Here is a 25201-nt window from a genome sequence, read left to right as displayed (position 1 = left end):
AACCTGCTGCAGTGAAAGCAGAATTATGAACTCACCTCTGTGGTTAAGCCATTCACTCACTGCCTCTGTCACATCAAAGGACAGCCACTCTCCTTCTGTTTGTGTTTGAACCACCTTGCTGTCAATATATCGCTGAGTTGGGGATGTCAGATCTTTGTGTCCTAAAATCTGAGGACAAATTTGAGGCATGAGATGCAAAAATTGTTAAATATCATTTTAGAGCTTTTTAGTGGAAAATAGCTCTAAAAATTGCCAATATTTCTAATGAATCATGCCTCGTAAGAACTACTGCACCAGCAAAGTACAGGCAAAGAATTGTGAAGATCTTCAGAGATCAACACAAATGAGCCAATTTTGTAGAATGAGAATATCCTCTATAGAATAAAATGTCTGGATTTACTGGGAATCCACTGGACAGAAAAAGTCTGTCAAATTGAAAGGATAGTCATAAATTGTACACTGACAGAAGAATACATAGTTCCATACACCAAAGAGTTCCCATACAGGATTTCTAATGCTGTCTTGACATTTTGAGCACCAAGGCTTCTTTAAACTAGCAGTTACTTTTAACAGACTTGCTATCTTAAATACTCACAATCCATCAAGACATGCGATACCTGAAACTAACTGAGACAAGGCATGCATGTACAAAGCATTACCATAATCCAAAACAGACAGAAAGGTTGCAGCAACCATCTTTTTGGATTCATATGAAAGATGCTATAAAAAAAAAAACAGCTTCAATTTCAGCCTTTTTGCCAGCTGATGAATATGTGGGGTAAAAGAAAGAGATTCATCAATTAAAATACCTAAATATTTATAACATGATACAAATTCAATCTTTGAACCCTGCAAAGTGACAATTGCAGGCAGGTTCTGTGTTTTGTCCTTAGCAATTGAAAAAGCATGGCTTTGGTTTTGTCTGTATTTATTTAAAGTCTTGTAATGAATCTTCATTACTTTCACCAGAAGCACTTTACATTGAATAAAATGCACTTTAATATAGTAATATGATGCATGAAATGATTGCACAAACAGATATTGAGATGTTTTATTGATGTTTTAGGAATTGATGTGCTTGGATAGCTGCCTTTCAGCTGGTACTGAAGGCCTGTCCTGTGGAAGAAGCACATAGATGCAAAGTGCTGTTTACAGTGGAAATTACGTTTCTGCTCATTAGAACGGCTACACCTCTTTGTCTGGAGCAGGCCTGTTCACAGTAGGAAACTGTTCTGGGGCTAGAACATCAGCTGCAGTATTTGATAAATGAATCTCCTCTAGTAAAACAATGTCTGCCTGTGGATCCTTTAATCCAGGGGTCCCCAACCACCGGGTCATTCCAAACCGGGCCGTGAGATTGGGGGAAAAAAAAAAAAAAAGACATGGAAATCGGGAATTCTTTCATATCACTCGCTAGATTCTATACTTGGAAACTGCATAGATTGCATTATAGGAGGCTGATTGTGCACGTTTATTTTTTTCAATGATGACTGTCTTTCTGTCATCATATCCTAATTATCCTAATTTGTAAAAGCGTCTGCTAAATGTAATGTCCGTTGAACGTAAAGTACAAAAAAAAAAATGAAACCCCCCTGGACCCAGCTCCATGCACATTCCATGAAATAAACCTTAGCGTGGACATGCTCAGGCTAATGCAGTGAGTGTTGGATGTTTGTCAAAAATATGTGTGCAGGTGCGCATGTGGATGTTTGTCAGGTATGTTGACCATTTGTGCATGTGTGCTTTTTTTTGAGAGTGTTCATGCATTAAGTGTGTGTATGTTTGTGTAGAGTGTGGGTGTGGGTGTGTGCCATCGTGCGTGTGCTTTTGCTTGTGAGTGCGTGTGCAGTTTGGGTGTGTGCTTCTGTGTTTGTGCAGCGTCTGTGCTGTGGACGTGTTGCATTTGGTTGTGTGTGCCGCGCAAATCTCTATGTGTGCCGTTTATGTTAACATTAATATAATGTACTTGGTGGAAATGCAGCAAGTTGTGGAACAGAGACAGAAGAGAAAATAAGCGCACAAAAGTAGAAGTGTGAGATGGAAAAAGCCCAGATCAAACCAAAAAAAACCGATATCGCCTACATTCACTAACATTCTGTGCTTGTGAGACTGGCAGTGATTAATCTATTTTGCCTTAACAGTTGTCTGTGAATTAAGTAGAATATTGCAGATTTATGTACATCCCACCCATAGTGACATGGGCCGTATCTCAATATGCGTACTTGTCTGTACTTGTGTACTTCTTAAATGTCATCACTTAAGGACTAAGTACTATTCCAATTCAAAGTACGCATCCAGACAAGTACGCTCCACATTCCCGGATGTGTACTTGCTCCGCCCATTATATTGAGGATGCTTCTGTGGCGACTTCAGACAGCTTGCTATCCCAGAAAGCAGTGCGGCACAAGCAAAGATGGCAGAGGAGAAAGCACATAACTGTAAGTTCTGTTTGGAAATGTGTCACAGCCCCTGGGGCTTGTGCCGGGCATATCTCTCTCCTCTCTCTCTCCTCCCTCTCTCTTTGTCTCCTCCCTCAGACCAGGAAGCTGATTGGAGTGTGCAGCAGTGATTGCGGCAGCTCATACACCTGGCCGTCTGTGGGAGTGGATTTAAGCCACCTCACTTGGTTAATTCTTCCCTTTTGGTTCCTGGCTGGGTTTGTGAGAACAGCAGTGTGTTTTGGGTTTGTTTGGTTTATCCTCTTGTTATATTTCGCACCATACAACACCTTTGCAGCACATTCATGCTCCATAACACCACTACACTACTGATGACTGATTGCCACATCCCATTGTTTTACTTTTGTTGAATTCTCCAGCTTAAGTTCGAATTGGTTAAATAAATTGATTTCCTTGTAACTTACAAACCGTGTGCTTCCTCCTTTTTGATACGGCTTTTGAGCCAGGTCGTGTCAAATGTTACTCTTATTTCTTATTTATTTACCCAAAAATGTGTTTTGTTTGGTGTTTTACTTCAATTTTGTGGTCGCTCAATGAAGTTTAAGTTTGTAAAAACAGTTTCAGCGTTTTCAGAAATACGAGCTGAACATTAGCTGAATAGCTAACAGTTATATTTAAATGATTAGATTTAGATGTTAGCTGCAGGAGTACATACAATACATGCATATACAATACACTTTATACATAGTTACAGTTTTTTTTCTGTGGATGAGAATTCAATTGAACGCATTTTTATACTGAAGGGACAAATGAAGAAACTGAGGCCCTCATCGAGTGGCGTGCGGCAAACTGGAGCCTTCTCACGGGTCTCCGTGACTCCAGTTAAGGCTGGTGGGAGTGAGTATTCATCTTAGTGTATCTGTATCTTTACAGGGGGCTTGGAAGCACTTTTGACATGTCAAATGATGAATGGTTGACTGAAATTGCTTGAATATTTTTTTGTCTTTCAGGGACTTTGTTGCTAACAGTGGGCTTACAGTGAACTGCAAACAAGCCAAAAAAAATGGAACAACTAAATGGTTGTAACAAACAAAATGGTAATCTGACTGATTAACCAGTCTTATTCTGTCTACAGAATCTTCATCTTCTTTTTTACAGCCAGTTATATTAAAGCTGTTTTCACAAGCTCAGTCATTTTCATGTTGAAATAATTTTTCAGGAACTTAAAAAGGGCCCCACACCGGTGGTGTGACTGCTGCCAACTGGCAGTGGTATAGTGTGATGGATGCTGCACCCCAGGGGCAGCACTCAATCAGTCCGCCTCTGGTTGAGGCAGCAAATCTGACTTCCACGTCAGGTGGCACAGTCACTACCCTGGCCTCTTCCCCATCATCCAGGTCCAGGCAGGGAACAGGGCAGGAAGAGATTCAGGGAAAGCCAGGTGTTAGAATTTGAGGGAGGAGAGTCAAAGAGACAGAAGCTATGGCAAGGCAGGAGGAGAGGGAGAGAGCTGCTGCAGAGAGGGCAGAGAGATATCTGTCTTTGTTTCAAAAGCATGTTGAAAAATATTTAAAACATTTTTATAAAGTCACATCTTGGTGTGGAGTTTGTATGTATAAAGTATTTTATAAATTGTCTTTATATCAAGGCATACAAATACACATATATATACATATTACACATAGAGACAGAGTAGTGTTATTCACTATTCTAAACAATGAACAAACAGAATATAACAAACACACCCTGCATTATTATTGAGGGGAAAAGCTTTCTGTTTATGTAGCTTTTGTTATGTGGCTCTGCAAGAGGAACAATTCTGATGTGACATCCATCAATGGCACCAACAGCACGGCGGAACCCCTCATGGCCAGCAAGGCGTGCAAATCCTGCACCCACCTCCTCCAGCTCTTCTGCTTTCGGAAAATGAATCCCTCTGTGGAGGATGGTCATATTTTCCTCCACAACATTGTGGACAATCCGGCAAACAGTGGCAGTTGCCATAGCAAAAATCTCTGTACTTACCCTGTAGGAGGCCCCACAGGCAAGCCAGTAAATGGTGACCAGGGGCCCGTTGCACAAAAGTAGGATAAGGGATTAAACTGGGATATGTTGGCTATCCTGGATCAACTTATCCGTGATCCAGTTGCACAAAAGTGGGATATGTTCAGACCTAAGTTACCATGGAGATTTATTCTGTGAAGCTAGCCTGCTTCAGACCAGGCTAAGTTCCAGGATCTATTTAATCTCATTCCTTATCTCAGTCAGCGGTCGCCACAAATGGAAACCAATATTTATTCCACTGCCTAGAACATATTATTAAAACATTTAACTATACCCACTATCATTATTGAAACATTTGTGATCATTAATTACAATCATTTTAGATAACTGATGATTTTAGATGAACCACTAGATAATTTAGTTTCCCACAGACTACACATAAAGTACATCACCATATAAATATAAATACACATTAGAGAGTACCATGATGTTCCTTTATTGAACAAGGATGAATCAAAGTAAGTAAACCATCAGCTCCTTTCAAAACTGAAATCACACAGTGCTCTACATGACAAAAAGCACAGAATCAAAGCATGCAGTTTGAGACAAACCGTTTGTAAAAATGGGCTATACAAATAAAATTGCCTTGCCTATACAGCACAAAAACCTAACAAAAATTCCTCTGCCATTGCAGGCCCAACTTAAATAAACATGCAAAATTAATTAATATAATTTAACACATATTGGTCTCTGACCAGCCGACCACAGTCGTCATCCGGGAAGATGGCAGGAATGTCCCAGTCTATGAGAGCTGGCACTCTGGGGGCCCTCTCCTTTCTCAGGCAGGCCACATTGTGGAGGACAGCACAGGCCACAATGATATCACATGCCCTGTCTGGGCTGACTCTCAGGTGGGTCAGACACTGAAAGCGTGCCTTCAGTAGGCCAAATGTCATTTCTATCCGGGCCCTTGTTCTGGCATGGGCATGGTTGTATGCCAGTTGTGCCCCCAGAGGGTCTGCAAATGGAGTGAGCAGAAAAGGCTGAAAGGCATACCCTCTGTCACCCAGCAATACACCCAGGAATTCACCTGTGAATACAAAATGTTACCATCACAACCTTATAAGTAGTGACATTCTTAACACAGCCATGATGTTAAAAGTGGTTATCAATAGAGGTTCTGTGGCTCACCTTGTGATAGGCGCCGATAGATCCCCGAGTTCCGAAACACTCGGGAGTCGTGGACCGAGCCGGGCCACTTTGCCACAACATTACTGAACAAATAGTTAGCATTGCAGACCATCTGAAATGATAAGATGTTAAACCAATTAATGCACAGTACTGGCAATGTGTGGGCAGGCACATTCTTAATAAAAAGTACACTTGTTAAGTATTTGTCAGGGGACTTACCATTCTGCAGGATGTTCTTACATTTCACTTTGACTTGCTGCCATGTCCGTTTTGGCCCAGTCATGTTAAATCTACACACACAAAAACACGCGCACACACACAATGAAACAGTGGAGGAGCATGGAGTTGCATTTAGATAGTTTCACTCACATGCAGTCAATTTCAACTTATTCATAATAAAAGTAGGCTACAAATATCTTTTCAAATATCGTCACCTTCGTAAAATAATCGCATAAGTCATTTTTTTCAGGAAACACAAAAAACTCCCCCCAAAAGTGAAATTATAGCATAAAATAATAATTTCAGTCAGTATGTATCAAAGGATGCTTGACATAAGAACACTTGTTTTTCATAAAAACTAAGATTAAATAAATCACTTAGGCATTTTTTGGACCACACCTTTGATGCCAAAAAATGACTTGGGCGATTATTTTAGGAAGGCGACGATATGTTAATTCACATTTTATTTGGATTGTAGCATAATTGTGATAGTTTCAGTGGAGTGGTGAGTGTGATTTGTGCACTACTTACGCATTCAGGCGGTCAGCAATAGTTTGCCACGCTTGCTCCCTTTGTTTTTTAACTGTGGCAGTATTTCCTTTTAGTTTTATTTTCTCCTTCACCTCTTCATAGGTTTCCATGTATAATTCTTGCTCCGCTGGCTAAGTAATTCATCCTGGATGTCTAAATCCTACTTTTGTGCAACGGGCCCCAGGACCTCTATCTCATGGCTCCATCCTTGCATTTTTTTTCAGGGCAACATTTGGACCAACATAGTAACGCTGGTCCTAGAGAGTCTAAAAGATGGTTTTAGGTCAGCGCCGGAAAAAAACAGGTCCAGGACTGGCATATTAGGGTTCAGACAACAATACCTCTGTGAAGGGTCTTGCTCCTGTTGGAAAGAAAAAATGAGAGACTAATTTTAAAACCAAAAGATTCATTTATTTCATTTCTGTCTTACCACACCGCATTTTTGTACGGTGTGGTAAGACAGAGATTTTGTATAATTTTGTACAGTAACCTAAAAAGTTTAACTAAACCTGAATATTTTTTCTGCTAGCTGATGTGAGATGTGTATTCATGTTTGTGTATTAAATAATTGAATTTAAATGTTGTGCTTGTTCATTATTACATCAAACTGATTGTATTGAAGGTATTTTTCTGTTTAAATCCATCTAAAGCTGCACTGATTATCCTGAGATGTCAAAGTGTACAAACAGTACAAAAAGTACTTGATTTCTACTGTTTGTATAATTCTTAAATACTGAAAAAAAGAGACGTTTGGGGGGAAAAAAACGTACCAAAGTTGACAGGTATGCCATCCAACGCATCCTGGCTCGTCGCTCCCGTATCTTCCTCCTCAGCCTCACCGCTTCCTCTTCAGCTTTAAAATAAAGCATTCCAACAGCAGCTGCAAGCACAGCCCGGTCTATTTTCAATCTTTTCTAGAAATGTTTTGATTTTTTTTTTGCTGTAGAAATCACACACGGGCATCAAGCAGAGTGGCTGCGATGAAACAAAAACAATCGTTTACGTTTTTTTATTTTTGGCGGCAACGTCAACATCTTTGACATAATCAAGTACGCTTCCGTTCCAAATGCACAATGAGAGTACTTGCGTCCTTCCATCCTCAGAAGTCCGCACTTCTGACAAGTCTATACTAGTAAGTACATAAGTACGTACTTAGCATACTTGGTATTGAGAAACTGCCATGATGTACAGACGGATTCAGATCATCTGGAAATAATTTATTCACCATGATGACAGCACGGGAGCCTCCTTCCATGAACTTTCTCTGGATGAGGAACAGGACCTTGCGTCTTTCTAGGATTTCCTTAGGACACTGGTCGTTCACGCTGAAGTCAGTTCCTCTCAGCTCCCTGCCGCAGCTCCTCACCAGTTCAATAGGTCTCGGTCCGCGGGAATCAGGTCTATTCCCTCACAGGTGGTGAACGCTGTGAAAGGTGATATTCTTCACTGTATCTCCCGGAAGTTTAAGGTGTGTTTTTAATCAAGTATTTTATTGTTAGTTCAGGATCTTTGTCTGCCTGCCCTGGGATTCCAAAAAACACCAAGTTGTCCCTCATACCGTGAGCCTGGAGATCGATAACTGTTTCTTTAATTTTTCTTATTTTCTTTGGAAATTCAGGTCATTCCCTCGGTGGGGGATTTCACCAACTCTCTGAGGATCGCACTCTCCGCAGCAAGCATCTGCACCTGTTGCTGGCTGAACTCTAACGAGTCCTATAATGCCTAAAACTCCATACGAAGAATTTTAACCGGGGACAAACGGGCGTCTAAACTGGTTCCCAGTTGGAGACGTCGCTCCAGGTGACTCTTTGTCGGTGGACGGAGTTTGGTTGGTTTTCCCCATGACAATCCTGTCAAAACACTCGTCAATGCAATCCTAAAATATATTTACCTAAAATCTACGGTAAAGCTGGCGAAGTTATAAACTTGCTGAAATGTTTGCTAGATCAGAGCCACCATGTTTGATTCAGTCGAAAGTCTCACAGAATCTCGTGACAGTACAGCATCTTTCTGCAATCTCTGAGACAGGTGACATTCTAACCAGATGCCCAAACCACCTCAATTGACTCCTTTTGATGCGGAGGAATACCGACTCTACTCTGAGTTCCCTTCTAATGGCCGAGCTCCTCACCCTATTTTCTAAGGTTACACCTAGCTGCCATCCGAAGGAAACCCATTTCAGCCGCTTGTATCCATGACCTCATTCTTTTGGTCACTACCCAGATCTCATGACCATAGATGAGGGTTGGAACAAATATGGACCAGTAAATTGAAAGCTTTGCCTTCTGGCTCAGCTCTCTCTTCTCCACAAATGGTGCCCTCATTACTGCTGATCAAGTCCCAATCCGTCTGTCCATCTCTCGATCCAACCTGCCATCACTCGTGAACAAGATCCCAAGATACTTAAACTCATCTGAGGCAGGGACTCATCCCCAACCCGGAGAGAGCATTTAAACTTTTTCCCTGGATTTGGAAGAGCTGACTTTAATCTGACCGCTTCACAGTCTGTTGCGAACCGCTCCATTGTGCGCCAAAGGTCATGGCAACAGAACCACATCATCTGCATAAAGCAGAAATGCAACCCACAACTACACCTTGAGATCCTATCCATGAAAAGGGCAGCCTTGGTGAAGTCTAACATGCACTGTGAACGAGTTTGACCTAATGCCAAGAATGTGGACACAGCTCTTGCTTTGGTTAAACACTGAATAGCATGCAAGAGTGATTCTGGTACCCCATACTCCCTCAGCAACCCCCACAAAATTCATTGGGGAACACTGTTATACACATGTGGACAAAATTTTTGGTAACCCTCTGTTAATGAAAGAAAAACCCACAATAGTCACTGAAATAACTTGAAACTGACACAAGTAATAATAAATACACATTTACTGAAAATTAACCAATGAAAATCCGACATTGCTTTAGAATTGTGGTTCAACAGATTAATTTAAAAAAAAAAAAACTAATGAAACAGGCCTGGACAAAAATTATAGTACCCCTAGAAAAGATTGAAAATAATTTTACCATAGGGACATAAGGTGTGTCCTATAATTAGCATCACAAGTGTCTTGACACTTGTAATCAATCAGTCTGCCTATTTAAAGGGTGACAAGTAGTCACTGTGCTGTTTGGTGACATGGTGTACACTGACCATGGACCACAGGAAGCGAACGAGAGAGTTGTCTCTGGAGATTAGAAAAAAACTGAGGAGAATTGATGACAAAATGAAGAGACGGATAAGACGAATAGCAACCAAAAAAAACCAGAACAACCTCCAAAAAAATTAAAGGTGAACTTCAAGGTCAAGGTACATCAGTGTCAGATCACACCATCCATCGTTGTTTGAGCCAAAGTTGACTTCATGGGAGATGACCAATTTACCTCACTGTTGAAAGCAAATCGTAAAAAAGAGATTGGAATTTCCCACAATGCTACACTTCTGGGAGAATGTCCTTTGTACAGTTGAGACAAAACTGAAGCTTTTTGGCAAGGCACATCAGTGTTCACAGACGCAAAAATTAAGCATACCAAGAAACGAACACTGTCCCTACTGGGAAACATGGAGGAGGCTTGGTTATGTTCTGGGGCTGCTTTGCTGGCACAGGGTGTCTTGAATCTGTGCAGGATACAATGAAATCTCAAGACTATCAAGGCATTCTGGAGAGAAATGTGCTGCCTAGTGTCAGAAAGCTTGGTCTCAGTTGCAGGTCATGGGTCTTCCAACCGGATAATGACCCAAAATACACAGCTTAAAAACACTCAAGAATGGCTAAGAGTAAAACATTAGACTATTCTGAAGTGGCCTTTTATGAGCCCTGATCTAACATGCCGTCTGGAGAAGGCACCCTTCAAACCTGAGACGACTGGAGCAGTTTGCTCGCGACGAGTGGGCCAAAGTACTTGTTGTCAGGTACAGAAGGCTGGTGAGTGAAGAGGTAAGATTGCCACCTTTCATGTGGGTGATCTGTGTTCAAATCCCCTGCATGAAAGGTACTACAACCAGTAAGGGTCCTTAGGCAAGACCCCCTTACCCTACCTATCATAAACATTTTTGTCCACGCCTGTTTCATTATTGCCTGTGCAAAAGCCGACTGTTGACTCCGTCAAACAGTCTTGAAAAACCCAAGAGGAATCCGTTTCCATGGAGGGTGGGACCTTACTCAGCAACTTAAATTCATTGGAGTTCCCTTAACCTATCAGTAATGTTTAGAAAGGACGTACGTTATGCGCCGAGGTTCATGCTTACTCTCGCGAGGCTCTAGCTCGCGAATCACGCTTCCCACATTATACCGGTACCATTTGAGAAATCAAACTTTTCCCAAAGCCAGTTGGAAGGAGAGCTACGACATCCTTGCCACTAACAAAATTGACGAGGCATTCCTCTTGCTCTTGTTTTAATTGTGTAATACTCTCCAGAGTTGAGACAACTTCATGGATAGCTTCTGGCGTTCTTCCGTCGCCATGTTTATTTCCGCTACGGTTGAACTACAATTATATGGACTACAATGGACTCCGCGCGTGAGTTCTGCGTCACCACTCACAACTGTTTGCTGATTGGCAAAACACTGAGCGAACCGAGGTAGGGGGATTTGGCCAGACTATGTGCGGAGCCAAAATCTTTGGGCGGAAGTACGTAGGATGGCGTCGCCAGGCTAGTTTCATTAGTTTGTTTTTGAAAATGTTTCTGTTGAACCACAATATCTGATTTTCATTGGTTAATTTTCTTTTGTCAGTTTCAAATTATTTCAGTGACCATTGTGGGTTTTTCTTTCAATAACAGAGGGGTACCAACAATTTTGTCCATGTGTGCCTTTTCCAAGTCTACAAAATGCATGCAGATGGTCAAAAAGAGGCAGTCCCCGTCCACGCCCCTACTTTACTATGCAAATCATATTTAACACTAGCAGGCCCATAAATTTTCACTTCTGCTTCATGCCCCCTCCCCTCGGCAAAAATTGTGTATTCCTCTCAAGGTGCCAACTGTCTCCATTGTATTGTGAACAGCTGCTCCAACCCACCACTGAGGTTGCTGCCTGTAATGACAAAGGCCAAACTGCTGTTTGAATGAACTCTGATCAACCCAACATACTGTGTTATGTCCAGACCTGAGCATGAGGCTATGGAAAAATACATTGGGGATTCCCTGGCTGCAGGGATCATCCAGCCTTCCTCGTCCCCCCTAGGAGCCGGATTCTTTTTTGTGTCAAAGAAAGACTACATTGAGACCTAGCATAGATCACAGACAGTTGAACAACATCACAGTAAAAAATAAATATCCTCTGCCCCTTGTAAAAATTGGCTTTGTTCTTAGACATTATGAATGAAATAAGTCTCAGTACTTTTCCATAATGACCTAAAGTGATCCAGGAATAGAAAGACAAAACAATTGGGAAAGCCTGGGAAAGCAAGGGCAGATTCACACACACATTGTTTTGGGCTGATCCAGAGAATATGACGAAGCATGTTGAACCTACTCATGTCCAATCATACTCGGTCGAGTGTGAGTCCAACCTATGAGGCTATAAATGCAAATGATAAACCGGAAATCGGGGCTCTGTCTGACGGATTCCTGCGAAAGTTCTGTCATACCGAGACCAGCGCTGAAATACTTCACTTGTTGCCATCAATAAAGACTTCATTTTCACTTGAATTACTCCGGTCTGTTCTTCAGCTTCCAATTAAAAGAACCGAATCTAACACCCTCATCGATTCAGCATTTACTCCACTCCACGGAGCTACCATATTCACCAAGCTAGACCTCCGAAATGCTTATCACTTGGTACGGATTAGGGAAGGGGACGAATGGAAGACTGCATTTAACACCCCTTTGGGCCATTTTGAGTACCGTGTGATACTTTTTGGGCTCACCAATGCCCCTGCAGTCTTCAAGGCATTAATAAATGACGTACTACGAGATTTCTTGAACAGATTTGTCTTTGTGAATCTGGATGATATCCTGATCTTTGCCCGATCCCTAGAAGAGCACCAGGAACATGTGCGGGCCGTTCTCCAGCGTCTTCTGGAAAACAAACTCTATGCTAAGGCCGCTAATTGCGAATTTCATGGCAAGAAGGTCAGTTTTCTGGGGTTTATTATTGAGGAGGGACAGATCAGGACCGCCCCAGAGAAAGTGGAAGCAGTGACTAAGTGGCCCATTCCTGGCAACCGCAAGGAGCTGCAAAGATTTATTGGCTTTGCCAACTTCTATAGAAGGTTCATTAGGAACTTTAGCACTGTGATTGCTCCTCTCACCCGCCTAACCTCTTCTGCAGTGTCATTCCAGTGGTCCCCGGGGGCTGATGCTGCTTTTCTTCTTCTCAAGAGACTCTTCACCACAGCCCGGGTCCTTGTTCACCTTGATTCATCCCTGCCATTCGTTGTGGAGGTGGATGCTTCGGAGGCAGGAGTGGGAGCTGTCCTCGGTCAGCGCTGCGGTGCTGGGAACAAGCTCCACCCCTGTGCATTCTTCTCTAAACAGCTGTCACCGGCAGAACGGAACTATGATGTTGGCGACAGGGAGTTGCTGGCGGTGAAGATGGCCTTGGAGGAGTGGCGACATCGGCTGGAGGGCGCTGAATAGCCATTTGTTGTATGGACTGACCACAAGATTCTAGCATATATCCAGTCAGCCAAGAGATTAAATCCCCGACAAGCGAGGTGGGCCCTTTTCTTCAGCAGATTCAACTTTACCCTTACCTATCGCCTTGGTTCACGCAACGTAAAACCTGTTGCCCTGTCTCACCAGTTCAGCCAGGAGGAGTCAAACCTAATACTTTTCTCCCTTCCTCCTGCATTGTTGCCCCTATCACCTGGAAGATTGAGTCCTGTATCCAGGAAGCTCTTCGCACCCAACCTGATCCAGGAACTGGTCCCCCTGGCCTTCAGTTTGTCGCTGAGACAGCCCGAGCCCAAGTGCTTCAATGGATACATAATAGTAAATTCTCCTGCCATCCTGGAATCAATAGAACATTATCCTTTTTGAAACGCAACTTCTGGTGCGTGGCCCACTATGGATCAGGACACGCGCTCCTATGTTTTGGCTTGTTCTGTCTGTGCTAGAGGGAAGTCCTCGAGTTTGCAACCCTCTGGTCTCCTCCAGCCGCTGCCCATCCCAGGTCGGCCGTGGTCCCACATAGCTCTGGACTTCCAGATTCTCAAGGTAATTCTGCCATCCTTACTGTGGTAGACTGTTTTTCAAAAGCAGCACATTTCATTGCCATACCCAAACTGCCATCAGCCAAAGAAACAACTGATCTACTTACCAACAATGTCATTCGTTTACATGGCATCGTAGTGGACATTGTGTCTGACAGGGGACCTCAGTTTGTATCGCAGGTATGGCGAACCTTTTGTCAGGGTATCGGGGCCACAGCAAGCCTTTCTTCGGGTTTCCATCCCCAATCAAACGGCCAGACAGAGAGGGCTAACCAGGACCTGGAAACAGCCCTCCGTTGCATGGTGACGGCCAACTCAGCAACCCTACCTTCCGTGGATTGAATATGCCCACAACTCCCTGGTCTCGTCTGCTACAGGTATGTCTCCATTTGAAGCCTCACTGGGTTACCAGCCCCCTCTTTTCCATCAGTGCCATCCATCCAGCAGCATCTAATACGCTGTCAGAGGGTATGGGAAAAGGCTCGCTCATCTCTTCGTTCCTCTGCCCGGACCAAGCAAGCACCTGACCGCCATCGGACTCCCGCTCCTCAGTACCAAGCAGGTCAGTCAGTTTGGTTATCTTCTAAAGATATACCGCTGCAGACAGATTCTCGCAAGCTGTCGCCTCGTTATCTTGGTCCCTTTAAGATTTTGAAGATTATCAGTCCCACTGCTGTCCGTCTGGAACTGCCCAGGCCTCTCAGGATCCATCCAACATTCCACGTATCTCAGTTGAAGCCATTTCGTCACAGTGATCTTTGCCCTCCGGCCGAACCCCCACTCCCCCCCCCCGGCTCATCGATAACCACCCTGCATTCAAAGTTCGGCGCCTGCTGGATGTGCGGTGGAGGGGAAGAGGTCTCCAGTATTTGGTTGATTGGGAAGGTTATGGCCTGGAGGAGCGGTCTTGGGTGCCACAGTCCTTGATCCTGGATGCTACCATAGTGAGGGAGTTCCATGCAGCTAATCATTCCAAGCCTGGGGGTTACCGGGAGGCGACCCGTTAGTGGGGAGGTACTGTCAGGATTTCCTGTGTTTCCTGACTGGAGGTTGGTCTGGAGCTGGAACCAATTACCTACACACCTGCAATCAATGGAGCCTCGTCTACACCTACTCTCTTCAACCATAAAGTCCTGGTTCAGTCCTCCACTCGTCGCCAGATCGTCTGCTTACCTTCAGTGGTATTGTGCCTTGACTCTGGTCTTTTCTACAGTATTGTCTTCGCATGTTACTGATCTTTATTTCCCTGTCTTCAGCTCCTGGTCCCAGCTACTAACCTGCTCTGCAATGTTCTCCCTGGAATCCCTCTTCTACACCACAAGCCGCCAGCCTCCCTCACAACAGATCTGTCTCTGGATTCCACACCTACTGGTTACTGATCCATCTCCATCTCCATTGCGCCTCTGTTCCCAAAAAAAAAAATTCTCTTTGGAAATAAAGTGCTCTAGGAGTTGTGTTACAGGGAAGCTCTGATTTTGCCTTCAGATGCAGCAGCTGATCTCTATACTTGAACAGTGTAATGGCCCTTTGTTTCACTGGGTGGTCTGCTCACTGCTGTGAGTGTTCCTTGGGAACAGAGAACTCACATGCTGCATTCACTTGCACACAGATACTTGAGCTTATGCTCAGTTAGGGTGCACTCTTGTCTGTCTGACGTTGGAGAGAAAGGGTGTGATCTTCATGATCCATGACTATCTGTTTTCTTTTGCTGCCAAGGTAAGCTTTGATGTAGTGTTATTTCACAGGTTAATGAGATAGTAGGGCAATCACACCCTGCTTGAGTTCACTGCAAGATTTTCACTTGTTATTGCAGGAGCTGCAAGCTTGTAGAATTTTGTGTAATCCTATGGAGCTTTTTGTATCCACCAAAAAGCCCTGCCCCCAGTCCACCTTTTTCTGCAAGCACACATACATATGAAGTAGTGGTGTTTTTTTTCTCCATGAAACAACCCTCCAAACCCATTCACTTGTATTTACGAAATGCTACACCTCTCTCCCCACCACCAAGTCCAAACAGGTACACATGCAAACACACGTATAGAGACACACTCTCAAAGAAAAATTTACAGAACTTTATTTGAACCTCATTCCAGAACAATAGGTCAAACTTTTCCCTGTAATAAGAACAAATACCCAAGTAAGGCTTGCAAACCTCCTGCCAGGGAATAGATGTCTGCTTTGACTTTTGTAACACTCTGTTTCAGAGTTTTCTTTTATTACGAGGTGCTGAAGTTTCTAACATAGTTCTGAATGGCAAAATTGCAAATTTAAATTTTTCAGAATTTTTTTTTTTTTTACATTAAATCAACTTGATGGTGAGCACACTCAGCCCATAGCCAAGCTATGTTCTTCAAGTCTTGAAATGTAGAGGTGCAACTCATTTTTCTTTTTTGCATGTGCAGTGAGCCTCTCTGGATGACATTTGATTCAGGAACCTGCACCTGCGTCTTGGTCTCATTAAGGGTGCAGTTGAGTCCAATAATATACCGTAGTTATAATACAAAACACAAAGCAAGACAGTTTACTGCTGGACTCAATGACAGGTGTCATTGCTGAGAGATCATTTGACAGATTTATCTGCCAATCCAGCTCTTTCCTGATAAGGTCCTGTCTATTTGCTTGATAACACTGTTTTGTGTTGTTTGTGTGCGACTTAGTTCTTCATGCATATGTCCCAAAAGTAAAAACATGAGCCTAAATTAGGTATATTAGGGATGCAGACATTGTTCAAAAAGAATAGTCATGTTCAGGACATTGATATAAATAGCACCCCCATTACCCAGGATGTATTTTTAAAAAGAAGTGCTTCTGTTTTTCAGGCATGTCATTTAAAGCTTCCATAGAAAAGTAAAAAGTAATCATCATAATCTACTGTTTTTGTTGTATTCCCTTAAGACAGGTTTCATGACCAAGTAGTTAAAAGGTATTTATGCAATTCCTGTACCGCACTAGTCCAGTGTGACTCCAGCTATGTTTGACTAGAAAAATGCTTCATGCTGCAGATTTAGTCAATTTTTAGTCACAGTGCTCCTGCAGCTAGACCTGACTAATGTATGCTACATGTATAGTTCAGTCGGCTGACTCACTGGTTGTCAGTCCCAGACTCATCCCAGTACAACGCTGGTTTGCACTGACCAAGATCAAGCTACCTGGTTCTAGTTAACTCTTCCCAATCTCTGTCAATCAGCTTTCTTGAACATTTGTGCAATGTGAATCACAAAGTCTAATGAAGTAGAAAATAAAAAGACAAAAGGATAACATATTTTTTGTGTTCCCTAAGTACAGCATGAATTTTACAGTACAGTAATAGCCTGAAGTCTACTTGCAAGATTACACCATATTTTGTGTCATTAAAACATGGAATGAATAAATATATCAAAATGTAACTTGCGGGTTTATATGAAAATCTGCTCATTATCCAGTAATACACATCTGGAGCTATTGAGAATATGATACAGTGTCTAGGTTTTAGGGTATCTGGAATCCTTTCCTTTCCTTTTTAATTTCTTTGCCCTTCGACATGTTTTTCATACTTTAAAATGTTTGGCAAAAGACTGCCGATATCTTTGTGATATCAGTTTAAACAGTTAAATTATAAAAAACACAACCTTTTTAAAAGTACAATATATTTTTCCTTTCATAAAAGTGGATAATCTTGGCATTTGTGGATGTTACTTCATAAGACAGTATGTATACCTGATAGAGCTCGATGCGCTGCTCAGACACTTGGGCCTCAGGGTTTTGAAAACGAAAGATCCTGAGCTCCGCCTTAACCAGGTTGGAGGCATTCTTCTCCAATGAGGACACGTCAAAGGTCAGCCGCCTGAAGTATGGGTTAAAGTGTGTCGGGGAAATGACATCTACAAAACAAGGAGATAAAATAGTATGGTGATGGGAAGTATACTTTATAATTAATGAGAAACATTAATAAAAAAAAATTAAAAATAACTATAAAATTGACTTCATATAAAAGGATATACATTTTTTATTCAAATCAAAACCACCAAAACAAAACTGCAAATAAGGAAAACATTACAACTGTGAACACACGGTGTGAAAAATACCCAAGAAGAGTGTTGGTTCTCTGTAATATTAACTGGAGTAATAGTAATCATTGTCTAAGAACATTTTTTTTTATTTAATAAATGGTGATTTATAAATTCAGAAAATTGCGGAAATAATCATCCGCATTGCCACATTCATTGGACAATAATGCTGTAATTATTTAGAAGCCCGTTAGATTCGCGCGGTTTGTGAGAATTAAAATAGTGATTTATAAGATAAGCATGCATTGTCATCGAAAGGGTGACTGATCTGAAACACCACATTCGTTGGACAATAATTATTAATACCTAATAATTTGTTATTCAGAAGCCAGTTTGATTCGTGGTTTGTGAGAATATTTTTGAATCCTGATCACATAATTTCCGCAGTAGCTGGGGCATGTACAATTGCTTCCCTGGTTTATCTATTTTTAGAGAGAGCGCGCAAAAATGTACAGATGGCTGGTTGGCATGTGTGTCATTGATCTGCGCGGATAGTAATCGCTCTGCATCCAGAGCGGCAAGTGGCTTTGATGGGTTAACATTCCATACCCTCGCCTCGTTCACAGCTGGCACATTTAATTGGTCTACGCCAGCACTAATCGCCCGGCATACCAACACCTACCTCTAGTCAGGTGAGAGTGGTTCGATGGCTTGGATGGCTAGACTATATATGAACACATGTTCACTAAATATTGGCCATGTTTATTTTGCAGTTATTCATAGGATATAAACATTAAAATACAAATAAAATACAATTTAAGCAGAATATATAGGTCTACGAATAACTGTAAAATAAACACATATTTAGTGAATTTGTGTCCACGTGTATCAACCACGTCCCATCTCGCAAACGGGCTTCTAAATAACGAATTATTATTAATAATTAGGCCTATTGTCCAACGAATGTGGTGGTTTCAGATCAGTCACCCTTTTGATGGCAATGCGGATGCTTATCTTATAGCCTAAATCACTATTTTAATTCTCACAAACCGCCAAACGGGCTTCTAAATGATTAGGCTACAGCATTATTGTCCAACAAATGTGTGCATGTGGTTTATTTTCACACAACGTTTGATGGCAGTTTTGCATCTCCTCTTCCAATTTCCAAGAAACTCGCAGTTCTCTTAAGCGTCTTTCGTGCGCTTGTGTGTGTTTTAATGTTTAATGTTTGTATCCTATGACTAACTGCAAAATAAACATGGCCAATATTTAGTGAACATGTGTTCATATATAGTCTAGCCATCCAAGCCATCGAACCACTCTCACCTGACTAGAGGTAGGTGTTGGTATGCCGGGCGATTAGTGCTGGCGTAGACCAATTAAATGTGCCAGCTGTGAACGAGGCGAGGGTATGGAATGTTAACCCATCAAAGCCACTTGCAGCTCTGGATGCAGAGCGATTACTATCCGCGCAGATCAATGACACACATGCCAACCAGCCATCTGTACATTTTTGCGCGCTCTCTCTAAAAATAGATAAACCAGGGAAGCAATTGTACACGCCCCAGCTACTGCGGAAATTATGTGATCAGGATTCCAAAAATATTCTCACAAACCACGAATCAAACTGGCTTCTGAATAACAAATTATTAGGTATTAATAATTATTGTCCAACGAATGTGGTGTTTCAGATCAGTCACCCTTTCGATGACAATGCATGCTTATCTTATAAATCACTATTTTAATTCTCACAAACCGTGCGAATCTAACGGGCTTCTAAATAATTACAGCATTATTGTCCAACGAATGTGGCAATGCGGATGCTTACGATGACAATTCGATGCTTATCTTATAAATCACTATTTTAATTCTCACAAGCCGCGCGAATCTAACGGGCTTCTAAATAATTACAGCATTATTGTCCAATGAATGTGGCAATGCGGATGATTATTTCCACAATTTTATGAATTTATAAATCACCATTTATTAAATAAAAAAAAAACGTTTCCATACTAAAGTTGGTTATTAAATAATTTACCATAGATATGTAGGCTACCCAGACAGACCAGTAGAGCTGACTTATATCTTATAATAACGAATGTACAATAATAAAGATTTCAGCTGCTCAGGTAGCTTGGCCTAAACGACTGCAGGGGGGCCTAAACGACTGCTCCCTGTGGCCTAAACAACTCCTCTGTCGGCCTAAACGACTGCAGGGGGGCCTAAATGACTGCGGCCTAAACGCCAATGGCCTAAACGACCTGTATCCGCGTGAACAAGCCTGCTTGTTTGTCTCTTTGTGGCCCTGTGATGACTGTCCAGGGTATACCCCAGCCCTCTTGCAACCCTGAGTTGTATTTAGCGGGTATAGAAAATGGATATACATTGTATACAAGTGCATACATTTCATTGTTGAATGTAAGCACTTTAATTGGCACTTAAAGATTATTTTGCAGCTAATCAGGCAATCTGTGCAAAGAACCGAACACCGTATTTACTGTCTTACAAATACAATGTGTTTGAGCAGTCTTGGGGGATTTGAACATACTACCCCTTGTTATTGCATTTATGTACAATGTTGTTCTTGCACTGAATGCATATTATCTTGTTTTACAATCAAGTAAAACTGTAAAATGCTTTAATAAAATTTAGTCCCCTTCTTTATTAATGGTAACACATTTATCTCTCCATGTCCAAAGGTATTTGAAGATAAACTGACTTATGATACTTATTTTGTTGATAACCATATTCAATTAAATTCAGATCATATTTATTTATATAGAGCCAAATCCCAATAAATGTCATCTCAATTCACTTTAAAGATACAATCCAATTCACTTAATACACTGGTTATCAACCACTGGCTATTATTAAATGCAACAAATTCGCCCATGTAAAAATGCAAGAAATTGGACTATTTTAACATACAAACAAATCAATTGTTTCATAAAATCTACCAATACAGGGAGTGTCGTATTTTGAGCCTGTGATGCAAATGCAATGCAACGTCACGTGAGTGCTATATAAACGTCCGCAGTCGCCTCATAGCTCCACTCACTCTTGTCTCTTACCAAGTTCACTTGTACCAGTTCTAGTCGTTTGTTATCAGTCGTCATATTCTGTAAACTTCAAAACCCAAACAGTCTTTTTCAAGACTAACGCCCCCAACAATATTTTCTAGTATCCCCATCCCCATCTCTCAACCCTAGCCAGTACTTTTTTTTAAGCTCCAGCATGCACTGCTAACGACCCCTCGGTCTTTTTCACCGTGCAAAACTAGCTGCGTCCCACGTGAAGACACAAAAACACACACACACACACAAAGTACACCGTTCAGTCTTAAACCCATCCTTATTGTGAAGCCTACTGTTGAATAAAGACCTTGTTTAAGTCCCACTGATTAGCCGCCATACTAGCTCTCAACATAGCCACACACACGAACACATCGTTACATCAAAACTTTATTGATAATTGTCCACATCCAAACCATTTAAAAACCAAACTAAAATGGAGAGATTTCTAGTGAAAACCAACACGGCAACTGACGCACCACCAGCTGCAAAAATTTTTCAAAGGTACGATGATGGATACCTACAGTTTGGCTATACAGTCACGGCTGATCAAAGACCTTGTGTGTGTCGTGTGTGCCAAGGTGCTGGCAAACGAAAGCATGAAGCCATGCAAACTAAAAAGGCACCTCGAAACAGCTGACGCTGTGACGCTTTGCGGTAAGACGTGTTGCATCACTTCCTGTTACCTTGCTTGTGCACTGTGGAATTTCTTGCTCCGCTTGGAGTACTGATAATCACTTTATTTCGATCTATAACTTACACAATTTTGCATAGTTAAACTCTATAGCTTACCGTTCTGTTCTAACACACTCCTACAGATCTTTATTCTCACTTTTTAACGGTGTGTCTGGTTCTCTAGCGTAGCATGGCTACCGGTTCTCTTCCTCCTTCTCCTGCTTTCACCTGCTCCGTGTGTCAGATGTTTAGTTACTCCTCTGCCTCCTTTAGCGATAATGGTACATGTAACAAATGTAGTCTTTTTGTAGTTTTGGAGGCGAGGTTATCTGAATTGGAAGCTCGGCTCTGCACTGTTGAAAATCAACCGATAGCGAGCCAGGTCCCTTTAGCCAGTGTGGAGCCACCTAGCGTAGCTAGCTCAATTAGCCTCCCCCTAGCAGAACCTGAGCAGCCAGAATTACAACGTGGCTGGGTGACTGTCAGGAAGAGGCATAGCTCTAAAGTCAAGCCCGTTGTTCACCATCGACCTGTCCACGCTTCAAACAGATTTTCCCCACTCAGCGACACACCCGCTGAGGACAAAACCCTGGTAATTGGCAGCTCTATAGTCAGAAACGTGGCATTAGAGACACCAGCGGCCATAGTCAAATGCATTCCAGGGGCCAGAGCAGGCGACATAGAATCCTATTTAAAACTGCTGGCTAAGGATAAACGTAAATATGGTAAAATAGTTATTCACGTCGGCGTTAAATGACACCCGGTTACGCCAATCGGAGGTCACTAAAATTAATGTTGCATCGGTGTGTAATTTTGCCAAAACAATGTCGGACTCCGTAGTTTTCTCTGGACCCCTGCCAAATCTGACGAGTGATGACATGTTTAGCCGCATGTCGTCCTACAATCGCTGGTTGTCTAGATGGTGTCCAGCAAACAACGTGGGCTACATAGATAATTGGCAATCTTTCTGGAGAAAACCTGGTCTGATGAGGAGACGGCATCCATCCCACTTTGGAAGGAGCAGCTCTCATTTCTAGAAATATGGATGAATTTATTTGCCACCCTAAAACATGACAACCCAGGGCTCAGACCAGGATGCAGAGTTGTAGTCTTACACACTTCTCTGCAGCTTCCCACCTGCTGCTACCCACCCAATCGATTAACACAAAAGGAGCAAATCCTCTTGTGCAAAAAGAAATTATTAAAACAAAAACTTTAACTGAACAAAAACATCAAACTATTAAATGTGGTTTGCTGAATATCAGATCTCTCCTTTCGAAGTCTCTGTTAGTGAATGAGTTGATTTGTGATCATCATATTGATATATTTTGTCTTACAGAAACCTGGCTGCAGCAGGAGGATCATGTTAGCATTAATGAAGCAACTCCCTCTGACTGTTTAAATGTTCACGTTCCTCGAACCACAGGCAGAGGAGGAGGAGTGGCAGCTATCTTCAGATCAGGGTTACTAATCAGTCCCAGACCCAAGATTAGTTTGAGCTCTTTTGAATCTCTGATTCTCAGTTTTTCCCACGCAAAGTGGAAATCCCAGAAACCTCTTGTGTTTGTTGTTGTGTATCGTCCACCTGGCCCTTATTCTGAGTTTCTGTCTGAATTCTCAGAGTTTTTATCCCAGTTAGTGCTGAGTACAGATAAAGTCATTGTAGTGGGTGACTTTAATATTCATGTAGATGTTGAAAATGACAGCCTGAATATGAACTTTAATTCTATATTGGACTCTATTGGATTTTCTCAGAGTGTTCACGGACTGACTCACTGCCTTAATCACACCCTTGATCTTGTTCTGACTTATGGCATTGAGAGTGAACAGTTAACAGTGTTCCCTCATAACCCTGTCTTATCTGACCATTTTCTGATAACCTTTGAGTTTACATTACTTGACTATACAGTTTCTGAGAAGAAATTTACATATAGAAGGTGTCTATCAGAGGATGCTGTAACCAGATTTAAAGAATTAATTCCATCATCCTTTTCTTCACTGCCATATGCAGATATGACAGGACGACTACTTAAACTTTACTCCAGCAACACTTGACTCTCTTGTTGACAGCACTATAGTTTCAATGTGTACAGCACTGGACAATGTTGCCCCTCTGAAAAGGAAGGTAATCAGTCAGAAGAGGTTGGCTCCTTGGTATAATTCACAGCTGCGTGCTTTAAAGCAGACTGCAAGAAAGCTGGAGAGACAGTGGCGTTCCTCTAATTTAGAAGAGTCTCAGTTAGTCTGGAAAGATAGTTTAACAATGTATAAGAAAGCCCTTCGTAAAGCAAGAACTGCTTATTATTCATCATTGATAGAAGAAAATAAGAATAATCCCAGGTTTCTTTTCAGCACTGTAGCCAGTCTGACAAAGAGTCCGAGCTCTGCTGAGCCAGTTATTCCTTTAACTCTCAGCAGTGATGATTTCATGAGCTTTTTTATTAATAAAATTGTTTCTATCAGAGAGAAGATTGATGGAGTCCTTCCCACTATTATCAGTGATGTATCATCAAGTACAGCAGCTTTAGAAGTATCTTTAGAACCTGATTTATATTTAGATGGCTTCTGCCCAGTTGATCTCTCTGAACTAACAACAGCAATAGTCTCTTCTAAACCATCAACTTGTGTTTTAGACCCAATCCCAACCAGACTGTTCAAGGAGGTTTTCCCATTAATTGACACTTCCATATTGGATTTGATCAATCTGTCTTTGTTGACAGGATATGTACCTCAGACTTTTAAGGTTGCTGTAATTAAACCTTTACTTAAAAAACCTACTCTTGATTCAGAAGTGTTGGCTCATTATAGACCTATATCCAATCTCCCTTTTATGTCTAAAGTTCTTGAAAAAATAGTTGCAGCTCAGCTTTGTGATCACTTACACAGAAATAATCTGTTTGAAGAGTTTCAGTCAGGATTCAGAGTGCATCATAGCACAGAAACTGCACTGCTGAAAGTTACCAATGATCTCCTCTTAGCCTCTGATAGCGGACTTGTGTCTGTGCTTGTCCTGTTGGATCTCAGTGCTGCATTTGATACGGTCGATCACAGTATCTTATTACACAGACTTGAACATGTTATTGGGATTAAAGGAACTGCATTAGGCTGGTTTAAGTCATATTTATCTGATAGATTTCAGTTTGTTCTTGTAAATGAAGAATCTTCCTCACACACCAGAGTAAGTCATGGAGTTCCCCAGGGTTCTGTGCTTGGACCGATTCTTTTCACTTTATACATGCTTCCATTAGGTTAACATTATTAGACAGCATGGCATAAATTTCCATTGCTGTGCTGATGATACTCAGCTGTACTTATCTATAAAACCAGATGAACCCAATAGGTTGGTCAGACTACAAGCATGTCTTAAAGACATAAAGACCTGGATGACTCAGAACTGTCTGCTTCTAAATTCAGACAAAACTGAAGTCGTTATCTTTGGACCTGAGCGTTTCAGGGAGAAATTGTCTAGCTATATAGTTACTCTAGATGGTATTTCCTTGGCTTCTAGTTCTACAGTGAGGAACTTTGGAGTTATTTTTGACCAGAACTTATCATTTGACTTGCATATAAAACAGGTTTCTAGGACTGCCATCTTTCATCTTCGTAATATTGTTAAAATCAGGAACATCTTGTCTCAGAGTGATGCAGAAAAACTAGTCCATGCATTTGTTACTTCAAGATTGGACTACTGTAATTCTTTATTATTGGGCTGTCCCACATATTCTCTGAAAAGCCTTCAGTTGATCCAAAATGCTGCAGCCAGAGTTTTGATGAGAACTAACAGGAGAGATCATATTTCTCCAGTTTTAGGTTCTCTTCATTGGCTCCCTGTTAAATTCAGAATAGAATTTAAGATTCTTCTCCTTACATATAAAGCTCTTAATGACCGAGCTCCATCATATCTTAAAGATCTCATTGTAAGATATTTTCCTAACAGAGCACTTCGTTCCGAAACTGCAGGTTTACT

General features: G+C 41.7%; 1 protein-coding gene and 1 long non-coding RNA gene across 4 annotated transcripts in view; both read right to left on the bottom strand.

Annotated features, from left to right (window-relative positions):
- The window catches only part of tgfb2 (transforming growth factor, beta 2), a 123970-nt gene that overhangs the window by 65466 nt on the left and 33303 nt on the right, over positions 1 to 25201 (bottom strand). The window contains exons 2-3 of the mRNA XM_075464758.1: positions 17199 to 17362; positions 36 to 168 (exon numbers count right to left, since the gene is read on the bottom strand). Coding sequence (XP_075320873.1) covers positions 36 to 168; positions 17199 to 17362 — 297 coding nt within the window. The remainder of the gene's footprint in view (positions 1 to 35; positions 169 to 17198; positions 17363 to 25201) is intronic.
- Positions 4510 to 7955, bottom strand: LOC142379670 (uncharacterized). Of its 3 annotated transcripts, XR_012769791.1 has the most exons (5): positions 7570 to 7955; positions 7115 to 7224; positions 5814 to 6705; positions 5595 to 5706; positions 4510 to 5493 (listed from the first exon to the last, which is right to left on the bottom strand). It is a non-coding gene; the product is annotated as an uncharacterized LOC142379670 (long non-coding RNA). The 3 variants fall into 3 exon arrangements; XR_012769790.1 differs by lacking the exon at positions 7570 to 7955 and having other exon boundaries at positions 7115 to 7457; XR_012769792.1 differs by lacking the exon at positions 7570 to 7955 and having other exon boundaries at positions 4510 to 5421; positions 7115 to 7457.

This window comes from Odontesthes bonariensis, chromosome 5, assembly GCF_027942865.1.
Source record: "Odontesthes bonariensis isolate fOdoBon6 chromosome 5, fOdoBon6.hap1, whole genome shotgun sequence".
Taxonomy (NCBI): Eukaryota; Metazoa; Chordata; class Actinopteri; order Atheriniformes; family Atherinopsidae; genus Odontesthes; species Odontesthes bonariensis.
The sequence above is the reverse complement of the archived record's forward strand: the minus strand, read 5'-3'. Positions and strand labels throughout refer to the sequence as shown.